This window comes from Sus scrofa, chromosome 5 (assembly GCF_054392235.1).
Source record: "Sus scrofa isolate SSC_HxYL_T2T_F1_AM1 chromosome 5, Sscrofa_HxYL_maternal_Yorkshire_Landrace_v2.0, whole genome shotgun sequence".
NCBI classification, from domain to species: Eukaryota; Metazoa; Chordata; class Mammalia; order Artiodactyla; family Suidae; genus Sus; species Sus scrofa.
Window position 1 is genome coordinate 7,923,487 of NC_139387.1, and position 17,502 is coordinate 7,940,988.

The 17,502-nt window shown below is 46.6% G+C and overlaps 1 protein-coding gene and 1 long non-coding RNA gene across 2 annotated transcripts in view; both read left to right on the top strand.

Moving 5' to 3' along the window:
- MRTFA (myocardin related transcription factor A) overlaps window positions 1-17,502 on the top strand; it is a 198,855-nt gene that overhangs the window by 164,440 nt on the left and 16,913 nt on the right. Inside the window, 1 exon segment of the mRNA NM_001436086.1 lies at window positions 15,975-16,030. Within this exon segment, the coding sequence (NP_001423015.1) occupies window positions 15,975-16,030 (56 nt within the window).
- LOC146403113 (uncharacterized) lies at window positions 2,765-9,953 on the top strand. Its single transcript, XR_014803002.1, has 3 exons — window positions 2,765-7,778; window positions 8,068-9,345; window positions 9,823-9,953. It is a non-coding gene; the product is annotated as an uncharacterized LOC146403113 (long non-coding RNA).

The following is a 17,502-nucleotide window of genomic DNA, read 5'->3' on the forward strand; positions in this document are numbered from 1 at the left end:
CGAAAGGTTATTTAATGTCTGGAAGCGTCAGGATTGATTATGCTCTCTTCTCCTCTGTAGCTAAAATTCCTCTTAATGATACTTTTGTTATTTTTAACTTGGGACCTATTATATTATTCTTAATCAAATGTGTAAAATTCTCTTTCCTGAGTACATAGAGATAAAATCCACTTTGTTTGAAGCGCTTTTAAAAACAATTTTTGGTTTTGGTAACCCCTGAGAAGACAAACCAGTGTCCTAAGGCCTGAGTGTTTCTTCTAATGAGAAAAAGGATGCAACTTTGCTGCTGTCAGTCCATTTTTATTAAGTACTGGGACGTCATGGAATCTTTTCCCAAGTTACCATAGATTCAGAAGAACTAGCCTCTACACCAGCCCTGTCCAATAGTACTTTCAGCGATGACAGAAATATTCTATAACACTACCCGCCGGGAATTCCCACTGGGGAGCGGTGGGATCGGCAGCATCTTGTGAGACACAGCTTTGATCCCTGGCCCGGCACAGTGGGTTAAGAATCTGGTGATGCCGTAGCCATGGCTTAGGTCATGACTGCGACTCAGATGTGATCCCTGGCCCAGGACCTCCATGTGCTGCAGGGCAGCCAAAAATGGAAAAACAAACAACCCACTCGCTAGCCACATGTTCTGTTGAGTGCCTAAAATGTGTCCAGCTTGAGTAAAGACCTGAGTTTTTAATTAAATTTAGATTTAAATAGTCACACGTGAGTGGTGGCTGCTGTGTTAGACAATAGGATTTAGGGCTTTATTTTGCCACCTAGGAACAAGGTGACTTTGAGCAATTCATTTAACTTTTATGAACTCAAATTCTATTTTTATAAAATTCTTGTCTATCCCACAGAGTTAATTTGGAGGTAGTTGATGTACTGTTCATGCTTTTGAAATGCAGGCAATATTATTTCCAATTAAGAATGAGAGGAGCTTGGATCTACCATTTTGTGACTCCAAAAGTTTTAATATATTTATCTCATTAAGTTCCGTCAAAACCAGTGTTTGGAAACAGGAACTATCTTTCAATAAATAAAATCCTTCTTAATTCCACTTTCTTCCCTACCCTTGGATTAAAAAACAATTGCTGAAAGTTGTTAAGAGTCAGAAGAACCACTACCCAACATGGTGCTCTGTTAAGATTGTTCACCTTTGGTGAACACACTAACAGGAACATGATTTTATTAGCTTACCCTCTCCATGGTAATGTATGTTTCTTTTTAAACCTCTCTTAAAACAAACATGTGGCTGAGTTGGAAATAATATTTTTTTTTTGTTTCTGGGCAACTTGCCAAGAGACAAAAATGTTCACCAACAGGGACACAGTGGTAATTCCAGAGCAGATGAGGGTCTAGTTTGAGACTGAATTGCAACCCTCCCTTTTTAAAAACTTAAGGTTTGAGAAGACTAAACTGTAGGCTTCAAGGATATACCATTTATTTTGCCCTCCCCCTTTTTTTTGGCCACACCCATGGAAGTTACCAGGCTAGGGATTGAACCCACACCATAGCAGTGACAATGCCAGATCCTTAGGCTACCAGGAAACTCCTCATTTGCTTTGCTTTTAAGTGAATTGTTACAACGTCCCAGACATTAATTCTTTTTTTTAATCTTTTTAGGACCACACTGCAGCATATGGAGGTTCCCAGGCTAGGGGTTGAATCAGAGCTGCTGTGCCTATAGCACAGCTCCAGCAACATGGGATCCAAGCCACGTCTGCAACCTACACCACAGCTCACAGCAACATCAGATCCTTAACCCACTGAGCGAGGCCAGGGATTGAACCTGCGTCTTCATGGGTCCTAGTCAGGTTTGTTCTCACTGAGCCACGATGGGAACTCCCCAGACATTATGTCTTAAAGAATGCTTTGTAGATTATGAGTCTGGGTTGGCGTGAGAGCAGATCCTCACCTGGGCCTTGATCACGTCCCACGTGCTCTAGTCCACATGGGGGCTGCCGGAAGCTGTGTGTGGTCTCTGCACAGCTGTCCCTGTGAGCCAGAGAAGTTTGGCCATGATCTGACCATTGCCCCCTTCCAGCAGTTCTCCCACTGCTCCAGTCCCGTCTTCGCCCAAAGCCTGCAGTTTTCCCACTGCTCCAGTCCCGTCTTCGCCCTATCAGAGCTCTGTCAGACGCTCACTCTTAAAACTTAGTGGATCCATTCTGCTCTTTCAGATGCATGGATTATCTTTAAGCTATTTTTTTTTCCTTTTCTTTTTTGAGGTATAATTGATACATTATTTGTTATATTGTTAATATATTGTTAATTACATTAGATGTGCAGTATAACTTTTTTTTTTTTTAAAACTGAGAACTCTCCTTGTTTGAGATCAGCACAGGACTATGACAGTTTGACTCTTCTTGAATCCCAAGTTTAAATGGCACTTGATAAACACCATGATAAAACATGCCTTCCAGGATTGGGGCTAACTAACCTGATCCCTGGATTTAAAGCTGAGAGAAACTTGTGTTAGGTGTGTGGCCTCGGGAATCTTCTCTTTCATCTCAGGAGAAGGCCAGCTGGGCACTTCATTCACTGGCGTTTTCTGTGGCATTTCTGATAGATGTCACTGTCCTCATCTCCCTTCCTGCTGATGTCGGGTAGGGTCTGTTCCCACCTCAGTGGTCAGTGACTGGCACAGAACTTCCTCCTCCATTTGCTAGCAGATCCTAAAATAGACTCTCGTATGAGTTGTATGTTCTGAGCATTGTTGAATCCAAAGAAGAATCTTAACAGGGTGCTCCCTTGAACCAGCCATCTTTTTTTTTTTTTTTTTTTTTTGTCTTTTTGCTATTTCTTTGGGCCACTCCCGCGGCTTATGGAGGTTCCCAGGCTAGGGGTCGAATCGGAGCTGTAGCCCCCGGCCTACGCCAGAGCCACAGCAATGCCGGATCCGAGCTGCGTCTGCAACCTACACCACAGCTCAAGGCAACGCCAGATCGTTAATCCACTGAGTAAGGGCAGGGACCGAACCCACAACCTCACGGTTCCTAGTCGGATTTGTTAACCACTGCGCCACGACGGGAACTCCAAAAGTAGTCATCTTGATACAGGTTCTTAATATAATTAATCAAGTATTTAAAATAATGAGTTCCCATTATACCACAGTGGAAACAAATCCAACTAGTATCCATGAGGATGCGGGTTTGATCCCTGGCCTCACTCAGTGGGTCAGGGATCTTGCATTGCTGTGGCTGTGGTGTAGGCTGGAGGCTACAACTCCATGTGCTGCAAGTGTGGCCCTAAAAAGCAAAAATAATAATAATAAAATAAGTGATTTTAAAGTTTTTATTGAGTTTGTACTTTTATTTTTTTATTTTTGGCTGCGCCCATGGCATGCAGAACTTCCCAGGCCAGGGATCAAACCCGCACCACAGCAGTGACAATGCCAAATCCTTAACCTGCTGAGCCACCAGGGAACTCAATGATATAATTTAATATTTAAAAAGTATAGTGGGTATTTCCTGGGCCAGGGATCAGACACGCGTCATTGCAGCACCCCGAGTAGCTGCAGTGACAATGCCAGATCCTTAACCTGCTGTACCACAAAAGAAGTTTTAATAATTAGTTCTTGAAATGTCTGAGATATCCAAGGCCAGCATCTTTTCAAGATAAGAAGTGAAGTAAAGGGGTTTATAAAGTTACTTTTTGAAGCTGCAGACTAATTTTACCTAAATGATAAAAGTTCTCAAGAATTACACACTCAAGGGGAGCCCTGATATCTGACGATGGTTGTGACTTAAATTTCTTCAGCCTTTTGGGATGTTACTTGCACAAGGGCAGAAGTGATGGAGCTTGTATCTAAACAGTTGACTTAGGCATATTGACTGTGGGGTTTCAAAAAAGTGATAGCTTTCGTGTGTGTGTGTGTATGCTTCCTCAGGGAGTGTGTATTGGGATGATAATTGACCAGTCTGGAGATTAGGCTGGGCTGTGATGTGAAAGCCAGATATAAACATAGCTTTCGTGTGTGTGTGTGTGTGTGTGTGTGTGTGTGTGTGTGTGTGTGTGTGTGTGTGCGTGTGTGCTTCCTCAGGGAGTGTGTATTGGGATGATAATTGACCAGTCTGGAGATTAGGCTGGGCTGTGATGTGAAAGCCAGATATAAACATGGCTGGCATATATGTCAGAGAAGAATATGGAAGGCCAGGTTCAAAGTATTTGACCCCTCATATTCTAATTTTTTTTGGAATTCACTGTACCTGTTGATATTCATGCCTTAGAGATTGTGCGATGACTTTTTTCTCCCAGAATTGAGTCTCTTTCAGCATCAGTGCATCAAGGTTGAAGACTCCAGAGAGGGGAAAGAAAAGTCTTCTGTTTTAACATCATTCTTAGTAGTTGGCTTCCATGCTGCTTTGGGTGGGGTTGACAGCCCGATGCCAAAACAGGGGTGGTGGCAAGCCTGAGTACCAAAACAGGATGTGTGCGAAGCACATTTTCTGACTGGTGCTTTGGATCCTTGCTTGCCCTGGAGTGCGTAGTCCCTCTTCATACCCCATCACCCAAGCTCTTTCTCTGATTCACCTGAGCCTAGTTTTGGTTTTCATTGCCATGGTTAGTCCCTGGACTAGTAACATAACTTTTTAGTTAATGATCATTATTGCAAGTTATTTTCGCAGACATTTGGTATGGAAGGTAAAAACAGAAAGACAAAAAATGGAAGTCAGCCCCAGTGTTAGCTCTTCGCATTTGACCCCACACACACGCTGTTTCCTTCAGGATGAGAATGGCGCAGAAAAGAAAGTTCACAGTAACAAATGCTAAAAGCTTAACCAGAGTCTCTAGCAGATGACAGAACACGTTCACTCTGTTTAATGTAAAAGTTATCACTGCGGTGGTTTGTATAATTGCCATTTGTGGATGAGGATACTGAGGCTCAGAGGGATCATGTGACTTGCCCAAGGTTACACCACCGCTGAAAGACAGAGGTAGATCCAATCCAGGTCTTCTGGCTCCAAACCCCATGTTAATTCCCGAAGGTCACAGTCTATTGATTCTTAGTGACAGAGGAATTTCACGATAATAGCCTGATGTACTTTCACCAAAATCTCAACTTTGAAAATAATGAAAATTGAAAATAACTAGTAGGTCAGGATCCATAGTAGGTGAGGTAAGGTGAAAGTTAGTTGGGGGATGAGAGTAAATAATTCTATCATTTTTAAGCCCTCTTTTAAAATTGCTTCTAACTTGCTGCTCTTGTCTGCTGGCTTGAAGGCCATGGGCATCTTTTCACTCTGCCCTAATAACTCTTAGTTAAATCAGAAGTTCTTGAGTTCTTCTGTGCCATTGATGCTTCTGGGAAAATCACTAGGTGGTTACCCAAGCAAGTCCTCAAATATTCAGCACATAGTTTCTAGGGATTCACAGGTACTTTAACGCTGGTATAGCACGTCTCAGGGTTAAGAGCCCCTTGTCTGCCTGGATATGGAATCCTGAGAAAAATCATCTCCCTAGTGCTGGTGTAAACCCTTAAACACCGGTTACACAGCCAGCCTCTGTGTTCTTGTCACTCATGTTGTAAGTGACCCTCCCCGTTTCCCGTGCTGACACCAGCGAACCTCTGTTATCCCCCACCTTCTGTGTGCTGAGACCAAGGATTCCATTTCTGTAGCTGAATTAGGCCCTTGCCAGGGTGTGAGGAAAATGGCAAAAAGCCCTGATCCTTTAACTCAGAAATAGATGCTTTGCAACTCAAAGCAGTGATCCTGAAAGGCGCTTAGGAGACTAAACCCTACCAACGGCTTTGTGAGCACCTATAAAGCCAGCAGGATTGAAATTTTGAGTTAGCTGTTCAGAAAAACTATCAGGTCCTCACTAGGGGTACTTTCTGGTCACTTAGCCCCAGGTGGTGGAGAATGAGCAAATAAATATTTTGCTCTCTTGTATGCAGTGTTGCCTCTCCCCTGCCTTTTGGACTAGGGAAATAATGGTTTTCACATTACATTGGCACCGGAATCCTTGAAGAGCTTACTGAAGATTAAAATTCTTGGAGCTTAGGAATCTGCACTACAGAGAGAGCCTTGCACTGCAGAGACCTTCTATTGCAAGCGTGGCTCCAGACCCACACTTGGGAAAACACTGGGCCAAGGGCTGCTGGCATCTTTCCCCTCTTCATTTTTAGTGACGTAGGATATTGTTATTCTCTTCTCCCCAGGAGTTCTGAAGTAGTGGATAGCCCCGTCCCTGTGATTCAAGAGTTGATAACAAACTTCTAAGACAGTTGAGGCTGCTGCATACAAAGTGATTGAGTACAGACAGCTTGTGACCCCTTGTCACCAATGCTGGGAAAAGCCTGCCTTGCCTGCCCCTCATATGGCCTTGTACCGTGTCCGTGGTCAGTTTGGCAGAGTTAATGAACTGCCCGGAGCTGTGTGACAAATTTCTGCGCTAGGGCCAAGGGATGTGGCAAAAGATTCAGTTAACTTTGGAAGGAGTTTGATTATACAGCGACTCCCTCTTCTGCTGTGTTGACCCCTTGGAGAGAGGGCTGATGGGAAAAGGAATGGGAAAATGTGTGCCCCTTGACCTTTTCTGAGCTTCTATCTAAGTCCTCCCTTCTGTTCCATTGCCAGCATTAGGGCAAATGACAAGGAAGCATTTCTTCCAGAGGAATAGCCAGGAGGAGAAAGCAAAACGTAAAAAGATCCATTAAAATCACTGTTGTTTATTTGTTGGTAGCTATCAATTTTTAAAGGAAAAGAAGGTACTTGATCGGGGAAGTATAACATTACATTAGCAAGTCTTTTCTTGATGACTGCACATAAAATCCTGCCCTGCTGCTCCCTGCAGCCTATACCCTGCTTTGTATTTTTCAGTCACCTCCTACTGCGTTAGGTGTTTATCTGTCTTATGTGTCATTTTTCACTGAGTGTAAGCTCCAAGAGAACGTGGATTCCCAGCACCAGCAGAGTCTGCGACACGTGGGGTCTCAGTTAGCATTTGTTGGGAGTGAGTAACTTAGCAGGTTTTAACCTCTTGGGACACAAACCGCTGAACTCCACTTCCCCACCTCTTACTCTTTAGCTGTTGTAATTAGTTTCTGCCTCCACCAGCTCACTGTTACAGGCCTGAGACCTCTGGCCGCATCCTGAGCATAAATAATCCTCTGGAAACTTTGCAGGCTTGTTTTGTCTGACCTGCCCACTGTTAACATCTCTCTCTTTCTACCTCCATCCTTTTTCTCGAAGCCCACTCTTTATATTAGCTTTGCACAGCCTTCTCCCACCCCTGTGAGCCTTCTCAGGTTCTTTGGCTGGGCTCTCTTCATCACCTGTGCTTGAATGCTGAGATTTTCTTAATGTTTATCTGGGAAGTATTTTCTTCTCTCTGTGCATGTCCTATCACATCATCCCTAGATGATGCCATAAACATGCACGTACACAGATATGCATATATTCGTGTGTGTACACACACACACACACCCCACTTGCACATTTCTTGATAGGATGTCACACAGCTCATGCTCCGCATGCCCCGAACTGAACACAGTCTCTCCCACCCTGGTCCAGGCTTGGCTCCTCCTGTATCCCTGCTCTGGCCATTTACCTGGTCACTCCATTTTATTCTTCTAAATGGCCTCTTGATCCCTACTAGAGTGATTGTGTAAAAATGTGCTTCTCACTATTTTTTGCTTCCCAATATAATTGATTTCAGGCAGGTGACATCAATAGATGCTAGAACCACTAGGTGAATGGTGCTTAGGGAACAGGATTTTCACACGCCCTCAAAATGTTACCCCGCAGATTATGTATTAATTGCAAACAGGGAAAGTGCTACTTTTTTTTTTTTTTTTGTCTTTTTGTTGTTGTTGTTGCTATTTCTTGGGCCACTCCCGTGGCATATGGAGGTTCCCAGGCTAGGGGTCAAATCGGAGCTGTAGTCACCGGCCTACGCCAGAGCCACAGCAACGCGGGATCCGAGCCGCGTCTGCAACCTACACCACAGCTCACGGCAACGCTGGATTGTTAACCCACTGAGCAAGGGCAGGGACCGAACCCGCAACCTCATGGTTCCTAGTCGGATTCGTTAACCACTGCGCCACGACGGGAACTCCGGAAGTGCTACTTTTAAGATGGAAAGATCTGGCGTCAACCTTTTCAAACTTTTGACACTGTCAGTGGTTGGGCAACATGATATTATGTGCCTCCCAACCCTGAGAAGTACACATCAGCTATGTAGTCTTCTTGCTCCCATTGTGGCTCAGTGGGTTATGCACCTGACTAGCATCCATGAGGATGCTGGTCAATCCCTGACCTTGCTCAGTGGGTTAAGGATCTGTCACTGCCATGAGCTTTGGTGTAGGTTGGAAGTTCCTTGCCTGGGAACTTCCACACAGCCCTAAAAAAGCAAAAAATCAATCAATCCATCCATCAAAAATAAATGGGTTAAATAAATTTAATAATAAATTTAACCTAAATCTAATCCTAAGCAAACAGCCAGATTCAGAACACTGGATTTTCTTTCCTCAAGACAGCTGGTTTGGATGCTTAAGTCAGTGTCGTGAAAAGTGAAAAAGGCCAAGAGTCCTGTTTCAGATTGCGACTAAAGAGGCAATTAACTGTCATGCATGACTCTTGATTAAAGCTTGGCTTAAGGGGGAAAAAAATCCAAACAGCTATAAAAGACATTTGGGGGGGAATTGAGGAAATTCAAATATGGACTGCAAATCATATTATTATTGAATTAATGTTGATTTTGTGAGGTGTGATCAAGATATTTTTAGTACAGAAGAGAATGTCTTTATTAGGAATGTACACGGAAGAATTTAGGGACGAAATGATGTGATTGATACATCTTCTGTATCTGCAGGTTCCGAGTCCATGGATTCAATCAACCACAGATTGAAAATATTTGAAAAAAAAAATTCCAGAAATTTCCAAAAAGCAAAACTTGAATTTGCCACTATTTACATAGCATTTACCGGAAACTATTTACATTGTATTAATCCAGAGATGGCTTAAAGTATATGGGAAAATGTGCATAGATTATATGCAAACAAAGACTACACCACTTGAGCTAAGGGGTTTGGATTTGGGTATCCCTGGGAGGTCCTGGTACTGAAGGATGACTGTATTTGCAACTCACTTTCAAGTGACTGTGTCAACAAACAAAACAAATTGTGTATATGTGCATGAGTGTGGTGGGGGGAGAGAGAGCAAATGTAGCTAAAAGGTAACTGGTGAATCTAGGTCAGAGTTATAAAACTGCTTATTACGTGGTCTTTCAATGTTTTTGTAGTTTTGAAGATTTTAGAATTAGGAGTTCCCATCAAGGCTCAGTGGTAACGACCCCGACTAGTAGCCATGAGGATTTGGGTTCAATTCCTGGCCTCATTCAGTAGGTTAAGGATCTGTGAGCTGTGGTGTAGGTTGCGGATACAGCTCAGATCCCACGTTGCTGTGGCTGTTGTATAGGCTGGCAGCTGCAGCTCCAATTCAACCCATAGCCTGGGAACCTCCATATGCTGCAGGTGGGCCCCTAAAAAAAAAAGGAAGAAAATTTCAGAATTAAAAGAGGGTAGAGGAGAGAGGGAAGCATGTGAAGGCAGACATGAGCAGTGAAACAAATACATACCAATTACCAGTGTGTTCTGCTTATTCAACTTATTAACAGAACACATCAAATTAGAAAGAACTCCCCACCTTCTCCATGGAATTCTGATTGTGGTTAATGTGATGGTTACACATTGATTCTGGATACAGTTCTTAATAGCACTTGAAAAATATTGGAGTTCCTATCGTGGCTCATGGGTGCTAGTTTACAAACTCGACTAGCATCCATGAGGACTTGGGTTTGATCCCTGGCCCCGCTCAGTGGGTCAAGGATCTGGCGTTGCTGTGGTTTAGGCCTGTGGCTATGGCTACAGCTCCGACTGGACCCCTAGCCTGGGAACTTCCAAATGCCTTGGGGGCAGCCCTCAAAAGATGAAAAGACCAAAAAAAAAAGGAAAGAAAGGAAAATAATGTGTACTTCACTCTGGCCTCCATGGTTTCTGATGAGAAATGTTTTTCCTCTGGCTGCTTTCGAGTTTTTTTCTTTTAGTTTTCAAATTTTAATTATTAATTAATTTAATTATCCTGGAGTGAATTTCTTTGGGTTTAACTTTGGGGGCAGGGGGGTGGTTAGCCCAGCTTCTTGAATCTGTAGACTTATGTCTCCTGCCAAATTTGGGGGTTTCCGCCATTTATTTAAAGTTCTTTTCCAACCTGTCTTCTTCCTGTCTTTCCAGGGCTTGTATGACATGTTAGATTTTTCTGTGGGTGGTGGTGACCTTGTAACGGTGAAGGTCCTGACTCTTCCCCAGCCCTCCCCTGACTTTGCCTCACTGGGGAGGGGGGGGCGCTGCCTCCTTACTGCTGGGTTGGGGTGTGAGTCCAGGCTTCCCACTTCACCTTGGGTTGGGGGCCACTTTCCGCTTGGCTTTCTTTGACACTACCTGGTGTAGGTATTGGGTCACTTGATAGCTTTGTAAGGGTGAAAGTCTAGACTTCCTGCTTGGCTTTTCCTGATGAGGGTAGGACTTTCACTGTGGTGTCCAGCTGGAGTAAAATGATTACTGTCTAAAAGCTGTCTGTCTTATTCAGCTGCCCTTTTCCTGGTCCTTCAGCTAGCGAGAGTGAGTTGTGTTGGGGCTTTTTTGTCTGTCTCCATTTGCTTTTCCAGGTTGTCAGCTTCTTCAGCTCCCAAGTCTAGTTATATGTGAGGCAAAAAGGAAACTCAGCGGACTTGCCGCCGTGTCATTCTTTGGGTTCCCAGGCCCCTCACCAGTCTGCCGCCTTCTCCACCTTTCAGAACCTGCTTATGTTTGTTTTTCATGTAATGTCCAGAGTGTTTAGTTGTGCTTCGTGGGAGGAATAGAGAAAAGCATGTCTGCCCCATCATCTTCCCAGAGGCAGGCCTTTCAGCAGCTCATCCCGGGCTGGGCCCTGCCCCTCGCCCAGCTTCGTCATCCTCACTTGAAGGCCTTGGTCCCACAGTGTCAGGCTGCTTGTAGTCCCCTGAATTGGTCTCACTGTTAGATGACCTCCCCACTCCCTCCCTTTTCAGCCTGTGGCGTTTCTAGTCAGTTCCCCTGGACTGTCTGTACAATCTACCTGCACAGTTCAGGCACTCTTCCCTCAGGCCGAATTTTGCCTCTTCTGTCCTATGTAGCATTTAAAATTGCCTCTGCAACTATTCTTCTATCTTGTATTGTAATTATTAGTCTTTTTCCCTAACCAGACCATACGCTGCCTTTGAGGCCTGGGACTCCATCCCGTACATCTTTGTCTTCAGTAACTGACACAGTGGTTACAGTTGTTCATTAGACAGATGGGTGGGTGGGTGCAGTTCTGGTTTCCCACCTGAGTTGTTAAATGCGTTTGTGGCCATGCACACACAGCCTGCACTCCTGCACTGTGCATTCTCCTGCTGGTTCTACAGTGGACAGAGAAATGGCTTGCTTGAAAGAAGGGTCCTTGCCCTGTGGCACTCTGTTGACCTCTGTCAGCTGTCAGAGTTCCTCTGAATACAGAATTGGAGGTGAGCGTAACTCTAGCTTAGTATCTCACTGACAATGGGAATGATCATTTTTATTATGTCAGCGCCTCCTAAAGTGACATTCAGAACCGGGCACCTAATAAATATTCCTTAATGAGGAGGAAATGAGTCTTGGGTAATTGCGATCATTCTTGCTGAGATGCATTTCGAGAACTGCTTTGTGGATCCTAGAAGCCTTAACTTGCCTACGTGTTGAACTAAATCTGGGGCTGGCGATGGAAGAGCTCTGGATTCACGCGCTCGGTTAGTTTTTAAGGTTCCTCACGCTCGCGCTGCAGGGCTAGATCAGATCAAGGCCCCCAGTCCACGCGCCTGTGCTGTGAGCTGAAGATCGAGCAGAGACCCAAGCTCCCCTTTGGAAGTGGATGGCAGGGTATTTTTAAAAAGGAAATCGAAACAGTTTTTAGTTCACAAATGACCTTATTTAAGACAGCAGACATGTAAGAGGAAAAAGATGGGCACAGGAGAGAGGGGACAGAACATGAATTGGTGGTTAGAGCCAGCCAGGGGCGGGGCCCCCATCCAGAACTGAAACTGTGATGAGAAGTGCCACACCCCTTAGCTACTTGGGTTCATTTGATTTCTGTGGGGGGCTTGGTTAGTTTTCCTTTCAGTGCGCGTTTGCATAACCTCCCTGTGTTCACACAAAGCTGTTGCAAGCCTTCCAGCGAAACCAGCTCCGGGAGGGTGGGAGTAAAGGATCAGGTTTCAGTGCCCTCTGACCCCAAGAATGTATATTCTCAGAAACAACATGCATGCTTCTTGGGTTTGCATTGATTTACAGGAGCTTCTCTTTCAGAGACTGCCTTCTTGGAGTTTCTGGGAAAATGAAATTTCTGAGCAAGTAGTACCCTGGTCCTTCTGGCAAAGCCATTAAGGCAGCAGAGGGCAGGGGGCCGAGAGTCCAAAGTGAATGCAGCCCCCCGCCCCCGGCTCGGACACATGCTCATGGGTTAACTTAGAGTCTTGGGGGATTTTCCACAACTAGTCGAAGCCTGAACGTTCCAACTTATTTTCTGCTTTGCTGTGCTTCCTCGTGTCTCTCTCCCTCAGTGGGGAAGCTTGTGCATTTTGCCTGGGTACTGCCGCCTGCTTCTACATCAGGAAAGCCCAGGCCTTACCTTTATCACCCTCATCTTTTCCTTAGGTTCCCCTCCACAGCTGCGGCTTTTAGCAAAGCTGGCTGGACCTGTATAGGAGCCTCTCCACCCCAAACCCCAGTCTACCCAGAGCACTGGCCCTGGCCCCAGCCTCCCCCCCCCACCCCGTGAACCTGGGCGCCCCGCCACCTGTTGGAAGTAGCTGTTGAAATTGCTGACTTGCTCTCAGAGAGCAGAATCGGGCGTGGGGAAAGAGGCACCAAGTGAGAGGCTCTTCAAGAGCTGACGGAAGCACAGAACCAGACCTGGGTTGGAGTCCATCCCTCAGCAAATGACCTCACAGTCACTGCAGCGTTAGTGTCCTCACACGTAGAAGGAGAATTATGCTACCTACCTCGTGCTTGTTAAAACGATTTGGTGAGACCATGACGTTGGTGTTACAAGACGAAACAGTCTTTGGGATTGGTCGTTACTGTCGTGAGTTCGTCTCTTGGTCTTCACTCTGGTTCTCGCGGGTCCCCCTCCTGGCTTGTCTCCCAGCGTCTGCGGCTGCAGGCTGCGCCCTGCCCTCCACGTGAGCCAGGTTTCCCATCATGGCTTCGTGTACCTGCCGTTACTTTGCACTTGTCTTCTGAGCCTTCCTCAAACCTGTCTGTGCTCAGTGCTGTGGTCGAGCTGGCCTTCCCACAGCGCCTGCCCTCAGCCCTGCGTCTCAGCAGTGTGTGTACTTGAAGCCTTCTTGTCTCCCCATAAGGTCATTCTTATCCACTTTTTGAAGAGGTGAAGAAACCGACCAAGAGGAAGGAAAAAACTCCGACTTGGGCATGAGAGGGAATTAGGTTGTGATCCTAACTCTGCCACTTGCTGCCTTTCCTACCCTTTCTGAACCTGTCCCCATCTGTAAAGTGGGGTATAACCCGCCACACAGCATCACTAGGAATATTCAAGTAGACAGCACGTTTAAAGTATCAAGAATGGTGTCGTCCATAGAAGCAGACTTCCTCGCTATTACATGAAAAGTTCCTTAACTCGGTGCAGCCAAGGAGGAAGTCACATCCTCGACAGCTAGTCCACCTGTCACTTGTCCCATTCGTGGTGCGGCACCCCTGTCGTACAGGAGGATGATGCACTCCCCTTCCATCAGGAAATTCTGTGCTTCGGGAGTTGTTTTTCTAGACACTGGGTCTGTGCCTTCCTCCTTGGGACAGCCAGTGCAGGTTGTTGAGGCCGCAAGCTGGCTGGTGTTTTAGTCAGCTAATCTGTGGCTGTGGTGCCTAAACCAGCCGGCCTGTGTGGGAATCTAGCCCAGGGCCCAACCGCGTTGCCGCGTCTGATGACAGCAGCAGTAAATGCATTGGTGAGCACCGCCGGCTTCAGAGCGCTTTCATTCTCAGAAGAGTCCCAGGAGGGAGCAAATGCTCACTCTGCAGAAGAAGAACATGAGACCCAGAAAGTGGTCCTACCCTGAGTCACGCCAGCGGTGACTGGCAGAGCCCAGGACGAGAACCCAGGGGTCTTGATGCTCCCTCTGGGACCTCTGTGACGTTTTGGACCCAGATGAGAGCCTAATTCTGGCAGTTCAAATGGACGTTTAGAGCTCACAGAATCCTCTAGTTTTCCTGTCAGTAGTGTACATTTTGTGTCCCTTATAGAATATTCATTAATTCATTGAATGAATTACGTGCTGGGTACTTTCGGCTTTGGGGGTCTGTCAGAAAGGAAAGAAGTAGACAAAACCCGGCCGTGCCCTGATGGAGCAAGCTTATTCAGATGTAACCAAATAAGAAAGATCTGTAGTATGACCGTAGAGAGTGTGAGATGGTATGAGCTATGCAGAAAAATAAGGCAGAAGGGCGGCTGGGGGTGGGGGTGGGGCAGACACTGAGTTGGCTCTGATTCTTAGTCTCATTCCCACTCTCTGAGAGCAAAGCTGCCTGTTCATTCCCTGCTGGTTCATCACACCCTGCATATCAGGGCTTTTGGAGACCGATTTTGGAGTTGAACCAGCTCTACTCAGTAGAAGCAGGTGCAGGGGCTGTCTGCTTACCCACTGAGAGGCCAGGACCTTCAGATTAGAGCTGGGTTGGCCTGGGTAGTGCTTTGGAATGCTCTGGTAGGCTGGGGAGGGAGCTGGTGCTGGTTTTCCTTAGATTATTTCTTAGATCTAGAGCTCCCCCTGCTGTTAGAAGGTGGGGTGCTCTCAACTGATCTTTTAAAATGATTGTTTTTTTACCCTAAGTTCTAAAAACCCCGAAACGTTTAAAAAAAAAAGTACTGCAGGACATTTGGAGCTTTCTTGTGAGACTGCTCCTGGTAAGGCCCAGCCCTCGGGGCGGGCTGGGGGAGGAAGCACAGAGGCCCCGGCAGGATAGGGCCCTATCTGTGCTCAATGCTACTTATAGCGTCTCCTTACCCTGCACTCCTACCACAGCCGGCAGCCCCGCAAAATTATCTCCCCACAGTTTCACAGCTGCTCTGAAATTCTCAAGCAGCAGAAGTGAAACTGACCATGATCTTATAAATTCCTCCTTACTGCTGTTCCCTGCTTGAAGTGAATCAGGCCCTTACCCTCTCATCCTCAGGGTGTCCTGCTGAGTTTTAACACAAGCTCTCTTCGTGATGCTGCATCCTTAGAGGGTTCTGCTTTGATCTCTCCACCTCGGTGCTGTTTACTGAGTCGAGAACTGCGGCCCCAGAACAGAGCTGAGTCTTGGGCGGGGGCTGCAGGGAGCCCTTCTGGTCAGCACTGGGTGTGTGCACCAGGGTTAACCATAGAGTCCCTGTGAAGTTCTTTTAGTCCTTCAAGGTGAAATTCAGGTTAATTTTAGCAGCACTATTAATATCAGCTGAGCTGAAGAAGGAAATGGCACCCAAGCAGACGTGTGTCTTTTTGGTTTAATTGCCCCATTCAGACCGTTTGGTTGCTTTGCGATTCCTGATGAGATTGAAGAGGGAGAGCAGGTGGACGCCGCTTGCAGCCCTGCTCCGTGTCCCCATCTTCCTGAGAGTAAAGGGAGGCCCGGCAGGCCTTCTTGGAGGGTTGCCTGCTCATGGAGGATTCTGTTACAGTTCTATTCCATGGGTGCTCTTTCTGGAGCCCAGGCTTAGGCAGGGACTCTCCACTGGGAACAAAGTAACCGAACTGTTTCGAGGGGGAGCTGAAGCACCGAGCTGTGTGCTTGCTCAGGTGCCGTTTTCTTCCTCACTTCAGCTGGTGCTGAGTCCTGCTAAAATCAACTTGAATTTAAGACGCCTTCTCCACTGTAAATTGGAAGTAGACATCATGCTTCACTATAAAGTAATCTTTTATGATTCTTTTCCCAACAGCTTTGAAAAGTCCAGCTGCATTTCATGAGCAGAGAAGGAGCTTGGAGCGGGCCAGGGTAAGGCACCTTCCCTCCCCAAGGATTCCCAGGAGCATTTTCAGAGCCTATTACGTTGCGGGTCCTCTTCCTTCCAGTCGGGCATGTCTCCAGGGTCAGCCCAGGTCTCACAGTTGTAAATATAAGGTGCTGCCTTTTCCGCTTCATCCCCCCTCCTCCCCGTGTCCCCCAGCGTGGTGACATGGACCGTGATGAGAAAGAGTTTCCTCCTCTGGTGCATGCGAGTGTGCAGTGGTCGCCTCTCTCCCTTGGCTTTGTTCACCACTAGTATTTCCATCTTTAATTCCACTTAGCCTTTTGTAGCTGTTAGGATGTGGACAGCAGCCATGGAAAAGCTTGCCAAGTGGTGGTCCCCCCGTGTCCGTGGCCACACTCCCCACACCTCTCCGGGGTGGGCATCCCGAGGGGCTGGAAACCTCACCGGTCTCCACGTGCCTGAGAGCCAGGGTCCACTGGAGGCCGTCGAAGCAGAAGCTGCGCCCCGCTCTGGGCTCAGGTTCACGCCACAGCACCTGGCTCGTTGCCCTATCCCCTCAGTTTCGGTTCCCTCGGGGGCCTCAGGGGGATATTCAGCTGCCCATTGTGGGCAGAGATGGGGAAGTCTCCAGAACATGCTTCCCCCTCTCAGCCCCTTTGCTTTTTTCTTTTTTTGTAAAAAACACGGGAAGAGAACCTCCTCAAATTGAGAATCATGGGCCGTGGCTCCCTAAGACACAGCTCCTTTAGAGATGCTAAAGTAGTCACTTCCAAGACATATCTTAACTGTCCTCTATGCTTAGTTTAACACATTTCTAAAGAAAATTATGATTAATTCTTTGAGTGGGAAGAACGAGGTCCCAGGTACTGGGAACCAAAAGAGCGACCAATTGCACTGTGTCTGTTGCCGAGAACATGAGTGGATCTGGGAGTTGGGGGGATGGGGGAGCAATGACATCGCCTGGGCCCCCGCCCAGTCTTAAGACTTGGCCCCACGTTGTGGACTGCTTCTTAAAGGCGAAGAGTAAATCCACACTAATCAGAACCGCTGCTAGCTCATTGAGCACTTTGATATGTGAGATTATATTCTTGTTTACGCTCACATCAGCGATTATGAATTAGGTGTTATTATCGTCATCCTAAAGATGCAGCTGTGGAGGTCCCGTCATGGCTCACTGGTTAGCGAATCCGACTAGGAACCATGAGGTTTCAGGTTCGATCCCTGGCCTTGCTCAGTGGGTTAAGGATCAGGCATTGCTGTGAGCTGTGGTGTAGGTCACAGACGTGGCTCGGATCCCGCATTGCTGTGGCTCTGGTGTAGGCCAGTGGCTATAGCTCTGATTAGACCCCTAGCCTGGAAACCTCCATATGCTGCAAAATGCGGCCCTAGAAGAGACAAAAAAAAAAAAAAAAAGAAAAGAAAAGATGCAACTGGAAGTTCACTAACTTGTCCAGCCAGTAAGTGGCAAACTGGAATTCAAACCTTGGTCTGTGGA